Here is a 13859-nt window from a genome sequence, read left to right on the forward strand (position 1 = left end):
TAAAAAATCAGGATAGTGATTACCTTTGAGAGAAAAGCATGGAGAAAATTATATTTAGGAGAAGTTTCAATAGTACAGATTAATCTGTTCTTACATTGTATGGCACATTCACAAGTGTTCTTTTTTAAATAACTTTCTTTTTCACACGTTCAACTTTTAAAACGAAATGATGAAATGAATTGCATGAGACTTTAGTTCCACTTCTACTGACATGAACTGTGCCCATGAACTGTATTTATTTCGCTTTTGTTTTGGGGGTGGAGTGGAAGAGATTTTGGGAAAACAGCTCTCTTGAAGTGCCCTTGTGAGCTAAAGGGCAGTTATTGTCTCTGTTCTTGGGACAGAGACAATATTTTCTAGTATTTTCCTGGAACTCCAAAGCATTGTCAACTGGAGACAGCAGAAAGTTAGTGATTTCACACTGTTGAAAACAGAACTAACTAGGCTTTATATTTAATAGGTTGCTGTAGCTGGTTTTATGCATTAATAGTTCTACACAGCTTCCCAAAGTCCTCTTTACCCCTCTTAGGTCCTGAGGGGAAGGGCAGTCCGCAGGCCTTGGCCTCTGCGGTTCCCTTCGCGTGGAAAAGCCTCTCCGGGCTCGGTGGGTCTGGATGACTGCGTTCCTCCTCTGGGCGCCCCTAAGGATGGTACGCGGCCAGGCTCCTGGGACTCGCGGTAGGGTTCCAATCCCCTTCCTCTGCGGGGTCTGGGTTGATTACAGGGCTGCAGTTTCTTCTGTTTAACTGAGGGAGGTTCTGACTCCGCAAAATTAATACGGGGGAGCCCCGCCACGGCTTAGCGCTCCTTTGGGTGTCTCGGCACTTTTTCTGGGGTCCTCAGATCCCTGCAGAGGCGGCCCTCCGGGTTTCCTTTCTGCCCAGAGCAAAGAGGCCGGGAACACGCCCACACTGCTGGGGCAGAGAAAGTCCTCCGAGGAGAAGGAGGGGCCTCGGGCGGGGCGGCGGCGCTCTAGCTCGGCGGCATCACTCTGCTTTCCCCACGTAGGGGCTCTGATTGGTCGAAAGCCGCCGCTCGCCAGAGCGACTTCCGGGACGGAGGCTCAGGGGAGGAGAGGTGCCTGGAAAGAGCACGATTTCCGGCGCGAAGCGCAGCAGTCGCGCAAGTTGGGCGCGATGGCGGCCCAGCTACTTCACACGCGGTTGCCGGGGGAAGGAGCCGCTTCAGCCTCAGCGGTCACGACGCGGACTGGGTAAGATTCGGGCCGCTTGCGTCTGTGACTGTGGGACCAAAGCTCAGGACCTGGGTTGGGGGAGCAGATCCGAAAGGATCAGGGAAGAAGCTAATGGAGCATGGTGGGAGCAGGGATAGAGGACCATTTCAGCTCCGCGAGAGTGAGCGTATTCCCGCCTCGTGGGTAATGGAGATGGGAGGGACAAACGAGTCCATTCTCTAGCCCGGTATCCCCCATTCATCCCTCTGGGCTCCCTCAGTGGGTCCCAGGCCTAAACACTGCCTTTGCTTCTGACCTCTTCCCTCAAGCGTTTTCTAGGTGGTGGGTTTTCAGCTGAATGCTGTCACTGATGACAGATCCTAAAAATTGATTTGAAATGTTTCAACACACCTATGTATATTAACAGTTTTATTTTGCTCGACTTTAAAAAAGTCCTTAACCCCTGTAAAACACCTGGGGTTTAACTTCAGAGTGAGTAGAATGCTGTGCTCCCCCTTGCTCTGTTTAAATAAGCAAACCTTGTAAAACATTTATCCTAATATTCATATTTATGTAATTATTTGTAGCACTGGTATTGAACCCAGGCGTGCTCTACCATTGAACTAAAACTCCAACCCTTTTTATTTTTTGAGACAAGGTCTTGCTAAATTGCCCAGGCTCGGCGACAACTTGCCATCTTCCTTGGCTCCGCCTAGAGTAGCTGGGATTACAAGTGTGCACCACTGGCACCCTCTCACCATCATTTAATGAGTGCAGACTTAAACTGTGCTCGACACTGGAAACAGTGGATATCCAGAGACTAAAGTTCTTGCTCTCAATAGTGCTTACAGTGTGCCAGTGGGACAGTAAATAGGCCAGTAAATAAATGAGTGAGATGATTTCAGATGGTGATCAATGTTGTGAAGAAGTACAACGGGAATGGGAGGTATAAGGGAGAGGTAGAGTACATTAGAGTTCTGATGGGGAAGGCCTCCAGTATTTGAGCTGCAGCTTGAATGACAAGTGTTTCTGATGTAGTGAATAGCAAGTGAAATGGAACCAGCTTGACAGGTTGGAAGAACAGAAAAGACGCTATGCCTACAGTAAAACAAGTGGTTGAAGATGAGGTCAGAGAGGTAGGCAGGGGCCAGATTGATATTTGATCTTGTAGGATTATTGTAGGAATTTGGATTCTTATTCCAAGTGCAGCAGGAAGACCATTTTCACTGAGTGAAGAATGGTTTTTTGGGGAATAAAAGTGGAGATCATTTAAGAAACCTTAGCATAGTCTTGCAAGAAAAGGTTGTTGGCTATTATTATTATTTTTTTTACAGTGCTGGGTATCTAACTCAGGGACTCATGTATGCTGGGCAGACACTACTGTTAAGCTGCATCTCTAGCTGTGCCTATTATAATTTTTATTTTTCTGTGTTATGAACTTAGTAGTGTGGTAATCTTGATTCTACAGGATTTCAGATATGCTTGCATTAGAGAACGATTTCTTCAATTCTCCTCCAAGAAAAACTGTTCGGTTTGGTGGAACAGTTTCAGAAGTGTTGCTGAAATATAAAAAGGTAAGAGGAGATGACATGTGAGGTTTGATTTTGTTGGTCACAAATACAGCAATAGCTTTAAAACTAAAGACCAATGTAAGGATGGGGATGTAGCTCAGTATTAGAGCAAATGCTTAGCATGAACAATGCCCTGGGTTCAATCCCCAGTGCCAATAAAAGAAAAGCCCTCTATACATTTAAAAATGAATTTTAGGTACCAATATTGCAATCAGATATTTAATAATGTGTATGATGCTTTTCAAAATTAGAGTAATAAAATCTTTGCTGAGGTTTTAAAGTTTCAAATGCTGTACTAGTATTTCTTGCAAACATTTATAAGGGTTAGAACATTTTATTTCTTAAGAAATTAATTACCTAAGCACTATTTTGGAACAATAAACCAAATAGAGATTTTTGTTTTTGTGTTAACTTTTCTTTACCAGTATTATTTTTTAAATGAATTGCTTTTTTTTTTTTTAAATATCATTTTTATTGTTGTTTATTTTTTACGTGGTGATGGGGATTGATCTCATGGTCTCATGCGTGCTAGGCAGGTGCTTTACCAATGAGCTATCTCCCTAGCCCCTTCTTTGCCAGTATTAGAGTTTTAACCCAGGGCCTTGTGAATGCTGGGCAAGTGCTCTATCACTAAGCTACATCCCTAGCCATTTCATTTTTTATTTTGAGACAGGGTCTTACTATGTTGTCCTGGCTTCCATCTTTCTATCCTCCTGCCTCAGTGTTATAAACAGTTGGTGTTTTTATGTTAGTTTACAGGTTATTCTACTAGGTCTCCACAGTAGAAACAAAACATAAATGACTGTAAATTTATATATAATATCCATACATTTGAATGTTTACTGTCTTAGTTCCCTTTGTGTTAGATCAGTATAGTGCTTCTCTCCCCTTTATTTTGAGAATTCTCAAGAATATCAACTGTAATATTCAAATGTCAGTACAAAGTGTAGCTAAATATGAATGGCTTCTGAATTACTTGTCATTTGCTTTTTTCTGATCCCCCTTTCCCACTAACATGAGTTTTTCCAAAAACAATTTTTTAAAATATTTTTGGTTGTAGATGGACATAATACCTTTATTTTGTTTATTTAGTTTTTTTACATGGTGCTGGGGATTGAACCGAGTGCTTCACACTTGCTAGGCAAGTGTTCTACCGCTGAGCCACAACCCCAGCCCCGAGTTTTCAAATTTTTGAAGTCGTGATTTTATAGTAACAAGGGATGTGAAAGTTATAAGGTCTATTTTTTTTGCAGTCCATCTCATGTTAAGGTATAGGTAAAAGTTCTATTTTACAAGAAACCATGAGTATAATGAATTTTTTCCCTTTCTCGTTTAGGGTGAAACAAATGACTTTGAGTTGTTGAAGAACCAGTTGTCAGATCCAAACATAAAGGTAACTTTCCTTTCGCCAATAGCAAAGTCATTGCCACTTTGACAGGCATTAGTTTGTACTTTCGGTGCTATTCTGTCCTCAGAACTTCTCTATAATCCCATCTTACTTTAACCCAGTAGTTTCTCAACTAGGCTTGACAGTTTGACCACCCAAAGGACAATTTAGCAAAGATTGGAGACATTTGTGGTTGTCATAATTGGGAGAGAGGGGTGTTGTTGGCATCTAGCTGGTGGATGACAGAGATACTGAAAAATCAGAATAATAGAGGTTTTTTTTTCAACATGGAGGTTTTAAAAGAGGATTCAATGAGTTAATATACAAGAAACACGTAGAACAGCCTCTGACCCAAAGTATGGACTTTGTAATATAATTGTTAGCTATTGCTTTGTTCCTGTTGACAACCTGTGCTTCCTCATTTCTCATTTACATCTCAATCCACTATTATCACTGGTGTAATTACCCTGACAGAGGTTACCAGTGATTTCTTAAGTGTGCTAATTTAAAGCCTCACACTAATTCTTCATAGAGTTGGCACTGTTGGGTGTCCACTTCTCAACAACTGACCTTCAGTACCTGTGTGGATCCTCTATTCTGATCACTTAGCTCAATTCACTCTTTTTTTCATATATATATATATATATATATATATATATATATAGTTTGTAGTTGTAGTTGGACACAATACCTTTATTTTATTTATTTATTTTTATGTGGTGGCTGAGGATCAAATCCAGGCGAGTGCTATACCTCTGAGCCACAAACTCAGCCCTCAGGTCACTCTTTTGACAGCTTGTTAACTTTGGTGTTGATTGAATTTCCAAAGTCCCTCCCTTTTCTCACTGCACACTCTTCCTGTTTGGTTGCCTTATGCCTCATGGCTTTGGAATCTGTGTCCTGGTAGCTCCCCAAAATTTGTTTCTGTAGCTCATAGTGCTCTTTCAGGCTCCAGACTTGTTTCTTAACTATATGTTGGATATATTTACTCAGAATTGTTATAGGTACTCCAAATTAGCAAGTTAAACTCATCTCCCTCCCAAACCTACTCTTCTGTAGCCACCCTCCCTCACCACCCCCAGTACTGCAGGCAGGGGTGCTTACTGATGAACTGCATCACCCCAAAGCTTTTATTTTTTCTTTTTCCTTGCCAGGGACCAAACTAAGGGTGTTGTGCATGTTAGGCAAGCGCTCTGCTACTGAGCTAAATATTCAACTCCTCTTAATGCTTTTTTACATTTTGAGATACGGTCTTGCTCCAAGGCTGGCCATGAATGTGTGGTCCTCCTGTCTCAGCTTCTGGATTCACTGAAGTTATAGGTGTCACCACCACACTAACTTTTTTTTTTTTTTTAAAACACGGATTACATCTAAGGGTGCATCCTCAGCCCTTTATAAGTTTCTTATTTTGAGGCAGGGTCTTACTAAGTGGCTTAGGGCCTTACTGAATTGCTGAAGTTGGCTTTGAACTTGGAATCCTCCTGCCTCAGCCTCTGGAGCTGCTGGGATTACAGGTGTGTATCACCACACCGACTTTTAAAAAAATATATTTTAGTTGTAGTTGGACACAATACCATCCATCCATTCATTCATTCATTCATTCAGTGGTGCTGAGGATTCAACACAGGGCCTCGAACGTGCTAAGCGAAAGCTCTTATGCTAAGCCACAATCCCAGCCCACCATGTTGACTGACTCTTAATGCTTTACTGTTTATTGCTTATCCAGTTCTTGAACTGGGAACTGTGGAGTCTTTCTGAACTTTCTCACCCCTCATATCAATGAAAAAAAAAAAAAATCAGATCTTTTGTTTTGTTTGTATTCTTTCACCTGGATTTTTCCTGTTACCTTTTACAAGAAATTTTTTTTTTTTAAATACTTATTTTTTAGTTCTCGGCGGACACAACATCTTTGTTTGTATGTGGTGCTGAGGATCGAACCCGGGCCGCACACATGCCAGGCGAGCGCGCTACCGCTTGAGCCACATCCCCAGCCCCTTTCCTGTTACCTTTTAGTGGTCTATAGGTCCTATCTCCTGTGTATCCCTCTTCCCCCCAGATTTATCCTTAGTAGTGAAGCCTGATTCTTCTCTCCAGAGCACATGTTTACGTTGCCATTCCCCTTTCTAAAGAACTTCAAGGCTATGGAAGAATAAAGGGCCAACTTCTTGGCACAGCCTGCAACATTTTTCTGTGTGCAGTTTCACGAGATGCTTTATTCCCTGAGGTTGCTGCTTTAATTTTTGTACCTTTTCATGTGACTTTTCTGGAAGAGCTCCTCTGTATCTGCTTCATTTGAGCAGGCTCTGGCTTGCCTCTCTTACTAGCTGTGTGATCAAGGGCAAGTTACTGCTCTTTGCTTCAGTGTCCTCATCCATAAAATGGGAATCAGAAGTAGTCCCTATTTCATGAGGTTGTTGTAATGTGTTAATATATGTTAAAGTCTTAGAACACTGCCTTGTACACAGTAAGTGCAGTATTAGTGTTTACTGTTGTTATCAACACCATTATTGTGATCTACAAAGCTACTCACTCTGTCAGACAGACTCAGTTGAATTGTTGGCTTCCTGACTGGAGCTTTTTCTGATTCTCGGTTTATCTTTTGGCTTGCTCATTATATTCTCCAGCCATACTGAAACGCTTCAGTTTTCTGAAAACATGCTTTTCCCTTTGTAAGGAATATTACCCTCAAAAAGTATTACCATTTAAAGACAACTGAAGCCTCACTTTCTCTTTTCAAATGTACAGAGGGTCAATTTTTGTGTGTGTGTATTTTCCACTGTGCTTTATATCAGCAGATTCTTGATATACCCCTTGTGTGTCTGCTACTTCAGCAGAGTGTTCCAAGTTGTTTGCTTCTAAACGTTTACTGTGAAAGCATTAAAGTCTGTGAATGGTTTATTTTTTATTTTTACTTTTAATTTTTTTGCAGTGCCAGGGATTGAACTCAGGGTCTCATGCATTCTAGGCAAGTGCTCTACCATTGAGCTACATCTCTAGTCCTTGTACCTTATTCCCCTCTAGTACTGAGGATTTCACTCAGGGGTACTTTATCATTCAGCTACACCTCCAAGCATTTTAACTTTTGACCCAAGTTCTCACTAAGTTGCCCAGGCTGGTCTCAGATTTGGAATCCTCCTACCTCAGCCTCCAAAGTTGCTAGGATTACAGGTGTGCGTCACGATGCCTAATCTTTGCACTTTTTTTGGTGGAAAGGAGTAGGATAGATATTTATTTATGTATTTATTTATTTACCTTTTCTTTTTTTTAATATTTATTTATTGTTTATTTTAGTTTTTGGTGGACACAACATCTTTGTTTGTATGTGGTGCTGAGGATCGAACCCGGGCCTCATGCATGCCAGGCGAGCGTGCTACCGCTTGAGCCACATCCCCAGCCCCTTTATTTACCTTTTCGTTGCTGGGTTGCAGTTGCCGTATACATGCTAGGCAAGTGCTCTACCACTGAGAGGTAGCCCCTCTGTTCAGTATTTGTGTTTATTTTTTTTGTGGTACTGTATGTTGAATTTATTCATCTTTGCACACAGCCTGGCTTGTCTTCTCTATGTCTCTGGTCTCAGTGAGCTGCCATTAGTGTTATTCACAGTGGTTGTGTTATATTATAAAATTATCACAATGTGAGTTGTGATTTACTTAATTTTCCTGCCAAGTTATTTGAGGAAATGAGGAAATTTTCTCATTTTGAGAAAATGCTCAAACGCTTGGTGTCACATGTTCATGGCATAGAAAGCACTGAGTAATTGGATGAAAGTTGGGGGAAAAGTGGCAGTTCCTTTGATTGATGGAGAAAGGCACTATGGGAGAGTGGGCTGAACTAGATTTGACCTCAGCAGGCAAGTTTGACCTGGTTTTTTATCGACTTCATGGTTGGGTAAGTTGCTTATCAATCTCTGTTAATCTCAGATTCCTCTACTGTAATATGGGACTAAATAATCAGCTTGCTGAGTTTTTAGAATTAGAAAAAGATATATTTACAATGTGAAGCACCATGTCTGTTTCTCATTAGATGGTACTTTCTTCTATTGAGTCTTAATAAGTATTAATTATTTTCTTTAACAAATTGGGGCTTTTCCTTATAATTTTTCCCTCTGCATGTTATATATATGTATAAATATAAATAATGTCTTTTGGGAGCTGGGAGTGTGGCTCGGTGGTAAACTGCATGCTTAACATGCACAAGTGTTCCAGCCGCAGCAGCAGCACCACCAACAAAAATAGTCCTATTTTCTATAATATGATCATTTAGCTGTTAAACATGGGTGGGTGTTCTTTTTTTTTTTAAGTAGTTTTCTTGTTGCTAAAAATTATTTTGGACAATAATTTTATTACCTGAAAAATGTTTTATTGGCAAAGTGGAATGGAACCTTTATTTGTACAAACACGTTCCAGTGCATTTTTAAAGCCAGCCTAATGGATTTAGAAAAAGTTATTATTTGATGACTCTAGTAAATCAGCTCATTCCTACTATCCACATACTTTACAGTCAGCTTAGATAGAGGAATAGAGGTAGATATTGGTCCTTTGTGGTCTTTTAGCATTTAAATCTGATAAAATTCCACAATTTAAAAAAGTCCCAGATGTCAGCATTTGAAGTGCTTTCACTGGTAAAGGGCAAACAATGTTCAAGGTGAAGTATTAAATTTAGTTCTTCTGTATTTTAGAGTTACTCTACTACCTTTTCTCTTTTTTAAAATATTTTTTTTAGTTGTTGATAGACCTTTATTTATTTATATGTGTTGCTGAGAATTGAACCCAGTGCCTCACACATGCCAGGCAAGTGTGCTACTGCTGAGACCGAGCCCCAGCCCTCTAATACCTTTTTTTAAAACAGTAAAGTTTATTGTGATTTTTTTTTTATCTGTTTTGATACTCAAATTTTGGCTTAATTGCAAATTTGTGACTTTTTTTCACCTAGTTTAAATATTATTTTTTAAATATTTTACTGTATTGGAATTAAATCCAGTTCCTGTGCATACTAGGGCCTGAGCTACACCCCCAGCCTTTTTAAATTTGAGATAGGGTCTCACTGAGTTGCCCATGCTAGCCTTGAACTTGCAATCCTCCTGTCTCAGCCTTCTGAGTCGCTGGCAGTACAGGCATGCACCACCATTCTCAGCTCTTCAGTCCCTAATTGAAATGTTATCAACAACTGACCAATACAAAGTAGATACATTTTCTGTTACTTAGAAGATTTGTGATTTTGAAAATACTTTTCTTTGTTTCATTAAAGGATGACCAGATTATTAACTGGCTGCTGGAATTCCGCTCCTCTATCATGTACTTGACAAAAGACTTCGAGCAGCTTATCAACATTCTTTTGGTAAGTTTACCATTTATTTTACTTATTGATTCACTACTTTGAAAATAGTAAGTACCAGTGAACTGTTTTCATTATCTTCACCCAACACCAGAGATTGCCTTGGTTGAATAGAAGTCAGACGGTGGTGGAGGAGTATTTGGCTTTTCTTGGTCACCTTGTTTCAGCACAGACAGTCTTCCTCAGACCATGTCTCAGCATGATTGCTTCTCATTTTGTACCCCGTAAGTGGTTACTCTTTTCTTCTCTCTCCCTTCTTCCCTTCTTTCTTTCCTCTCTTTTTCTATTTTGGCCCACAGTTCTGGCCCAAGGTCAAGGGGTTACATCTGCTGATGGCTGCCTTGCTGACAGTTCTGAGGTAGTATAGGATATCACCTGTAGGCAGTAAGCAGGCAGTGTGTGCACACATGTTTGTGTGTACGTGTGGGTTAGAAAAATAAAAACCCTCTTAATAAAAATATTTTCTTCTCTTTTCATACTGACATATTTTCACCATGGAAGATTCCAGGGTGCAAGTTAGCATTCTGATCATTTGTTCCCTTGGAGGCCTCTAGATTCATGTTGAGCTATGGTTTTGTTGAATTGAAATTTGCTTTAGTGAATCACTGACAGTCTTAGAACTCGATTAGGAATTTGTAGCTGTTTAAAAATGATCCAGGGCTAGGGTTGTGGCTCAGCGGTAGAGTGCTCGCCTAGCACATGCAAGGCCCTGGGTTCGATCCTCAATACCACATAAAAATAAATAAATAAAGGTATTAAAAAATGATTAAGCTGGGTGAGGTGGCACATACCTGTAAACCCAATGATTTTGGAGGCTGAGGCAGGAGGATCATCAGTTTGAGGCCATCCTAGGCAACTTAATGAGACCCTGTCTCAAGATAAAAAAGGTCTGGGGATATAGGTTATTGGTAGAGTGCTCCTGGGTTCAATTTCCAGTACTGCAAAAACAAAACAAAACTGTCAAGTTGCTTTACCTTTTTTTTTTTTTTCTTTTGGTTGTAAATGTAATCATTGTACTTAGTTTGGACTGTAGAGAAACAGCTTTTTTTTGGTATAGCTGATTATTGTCTAAGTCTGTGACATATTTTTTTTGTTGTTGTTTTAAAAGCCCGAGTGATCATTAAGGAAGGTGACATAGATGTTTCAGATTCTGATGATGAAGATGATAGTAAGTATAAAAAAGGATTAAAGCAAAAAATGCCTTCTTAGAGAATATATCCTTAGTGATAGAATATACTTGTACCTGTTCTATTAAGTAGATGGCAACAAATGATAACCTTTGGTAGAATCTTTTTGATACATTTAATACATTTAGCATTACTATGTAATTGGTTGGCATAAATTTATTGCTGATACAGTCTACTTAATCTTCATTGATAGTGAGTTGTAGAGAAAAATCTTGAAACAATTTATCTCATAAGATCTTTAGTTTGGGGGCTGGGTTGTAGCTCAGTGGTTGAGTGCTTACCTCACAGGCATGAGGCACTGGGTTCAATCCTCAGTACCACATAAAAATAAATAAATAAATAATTTTTTAAAAAGATCTTCAGTTTTGCTTAGCAAGTGCTTTCATCTTCCTAGTTTTAAGTATTGTGTTGATGTTCATGCTCTTGACTTTTTCTCCTTTTAGATCTTCCTGCAAATTTTGACACATGTCACAGAGCCTTGCAAATAATAGCAAGATATGTCCCATCGTGAGTATATTTTTCAATAGTAGTGTTTAATACTTAAGAAATTATGGTTAGACCAGAGACGTAGCTCAATAACAGGGTGCTTGCCTAGCATGTGCAAGGCCCTTGGGCCAATCCCCAGTGCTGTAAAGAGAAAGAAAGAAAATTATAATCAATTAGTAGGAAATTATAAAATGCACATTCGCACCAAAACTCAAGTGGTATGGTGTGGTTTTGTATTTTGTTGATGAAATCACATTTTTACAAAAAATGATTTTTCTTTTTTCTATTCATTATCTAATTATTTAAAAAACTTCTATACAGATTCTCCCCCAGTTTTTGTATAGTGGTTGGAATTTTGCTTTTATCTTCAACTGATGTGCTATCCAAATATTTTCAATAAGAAACCTCTGTATTTGTGTCATGCCATTATGAATAAAAATTGCAGTTCTAAGAAAAGCTTTGCAGGTTTGTGGGTTTCTTTTGGAGGGGTGGACTTCTAGTTTCCTCTGTAGGTTCATTGTTTAACTTATATGCAAGTTGATGATTTATTTTCCCTTTTTGAAAAGTGTGTGTGTGTGTATATATATATATTTTATATATATATATATATATATATATAAATAGGTAGACATAGATATATGTGTATAAATATATAAAAATATCATGTGGAATATTTTGATTTTTAAACTGAAGCTCTGTTAAAACTTGTAGAGGAAAAGCTTTCCCTTTGATTTGCTATCGATGTTAAAGTTAGTAAAGCTTATTTTTCCCTAAGTTAATTTAGATTTTCTCTGAAACTATGCATTCATTTTAACTTTGAATTGTTTGAGGTATAGGGGTTCTTTTTTCCCTTGTGATCTATCCATATTTGCTCTTAGAAGAAAAATGTTCCTTTCTAGAAAATTTAGTTAACATGGATTGATTATTATTTATTTTTTTTTAATAGGACACCATGGTTTCTTATGCCAATACTGGTGGAAAAATTTCCATTTGTTAGAAAATCAGAGAGAACATTGGTAAGAGATTTTTTTCATGGCAGAAATAATGGAAAGATTGTTTTATGTGGTGTTGTCTTTTTCTTAAAAATTGCTTTCTAAAGGTAATTCCTTTTCTTTTCTCTTTTTTTTTTGGGGGGGGAGGGTACCAGGGATTGAACCCAGGGGTGCTTAACCACTGAATCACATCCCCAGCCCTTTTTATATTTTATTTAGAGACGGGGTCTTGCTGAATTGCTGACGCTGGCTTTGGAGTGAGAATTTGATTCAGATTTTTTTCTTAGCAAGTATCTACTGAGGATTGCTCTTAAATGGTCAGAGTCCATTTGAGAAATATCTTTAGAGGCTTAATGTTTATATAGACAAGAATTACTAGAAGATAACAGTTTATATGTTACTAATTGTAAGCATGCCTTATTTGAATACGAAAGCAGAGCCTTGTGTAAATAAATTATGTGTAAGTAGATGGGCATGGTGGTGCCCATTTGTAATCACAGTGACTTAGGAGGCTAAGGTAGGAGGATCACAAGTTCAAGGCCAGCCTCAGCAATTTAATGAAGCCCTAAGCAACTTAGGGAGACCCTGTCTCTCTCTCTCTCTCTCTCTCTCTCTCTCTCTCTCTTTTTCTTTTTTTTTTTTTTTTTGGTACTGGGAATTGAACTCAGGGGCAGTTAACCACTGAGCCACATTCCCCAGCCCTTTTTATATTTTAATTTAGAGACAGGGTCTTGCTGAGTTGCTTAGGGCCTCACTAAATTGCTGATGCTGGCTTTGAACGTGATCCTCCTGTCCCAGCCTCTCAAGCTGCTGGGATTACAGGTGTGCGCCACCGTGCTTGGCTGAGACTCTGTCTCAAAAAACAAAAAGGGGTGGGGATGTGGCTCAATGGTAAAGCATCTCTGAATTTGATTCCCAGTAACCCCCCCACCCCCAAAATTTCTGCCTAAGTATTTGTGCAACTTTCTTTTTTCCTCCTGCAGTGCTGAGGATGGGGCTGAGGGTCTTGCACATGCTAGGCGAGTGGCTTACTATTGAGCTCTATTCCCACCCAGCCCTGTTCAATATTTATATATTGGTGTAGGTTTTGATAAATGACAGTGGTTACCTTTTAAGCATAGAGTTTTCCCTAAAGTATTAACATGTTAAATAAGTAGTTAATAACTTTTGTTAATATTTGTGATAGTGTGCTTCAAGTGAAACATTGTAAACTATCATATTGTTTGTGAAAATAGATGCAAAAATTCTCAAAAAATACTAGCAGACTGATTTTAGCAACTTAAGACAATTTATGTACCATAAGCAAATGAGGCTGATTTAATAAATTAACATACACTGTATCAGTAGAATAAAGAATAGAGGGGCTGGGATGGTGGCTCAGCATAGAGTGCTCATCTAGCACATGCGAGGCCCTGTGTTCCATCCTCAGCACCACATTAAAAAATAAATAAAATAAAGGTATTGTTTCTAACTACTTCCAAAAAATGTTAAAAAAAAATAAAATAAAACAATGGAAATCAGATGGTCCCCTCAGCAGATGCAGAAAAAGTATTTGACAAACACTCTAACCCTTTCAGGTCAAAAGCAGAAATGAATTTTCTTAATCTGATAAAGGTCATCTATGAAAAACCCACAGATTATCATCAGACTCAATGGTGCGAGACCAGTTTTCCCTAACATGAGGAACAGAACAAGGATATCTGCTTTTGTTTCTGTTTCGCAGTGGTG

At 39.0% G+C, this 13859-nt stretch overlaps 1 protein-coding gene across 1 annotated transcript in view; it reads left to right on the forward strand.

Moving 5' to 3' along the window:
• Positions 1–1082: 1082 nt before the first annotated feature.
• Positions 1083–13859, forward strand: part of Rrn3 (RRN3 homolog, RNA polymerase I transcription factor) — a 34018-nt gene continuing 21241 nt past the window's right edge. The window contains exons 1-8 of the mRNA XM_027940846.2: positions 1083–1213; positions 2643–2748; positions 4082–4138; positions 9380–9469; positions 9561–9690; positions 10575–10634; positions 11097–11160; positions 12086–12155. Of these exons, the coding sequence (XP_027796647.1) occupies positions 1137–1213; positions 2643–2748; positions 4082–4138; positions 9380–9469; positions 9561–9690; positions 10575–10634; positions 11097–11160; positions 12086–12155 (654 nt within the window). The 5' untranslated portion in view covers positions 1083–1136. The remainder of the gene's footprint in view (positions 1214–2642; positions 2749–4081; positions 4139–9379; positions 9470–9560; positions 9691–10574; positions 10635–11096; positions 11161–12085; positions 12156–13859) is intronic.

Source organism: Marmota flaviventris, chromosome 19 (assembly GCF_047511675.1).
Source record: "Marmota flaviventris isolate mMarFla1 chromosome 19, mMarFla1.hap1, whole genome shotgun sequence".
Lineage (NCBI taxonomy): Eukaryota > Metazoa > Chordata > Mammalia > Rodentia > Sciuridae > Marmota > Marmota flaviventris.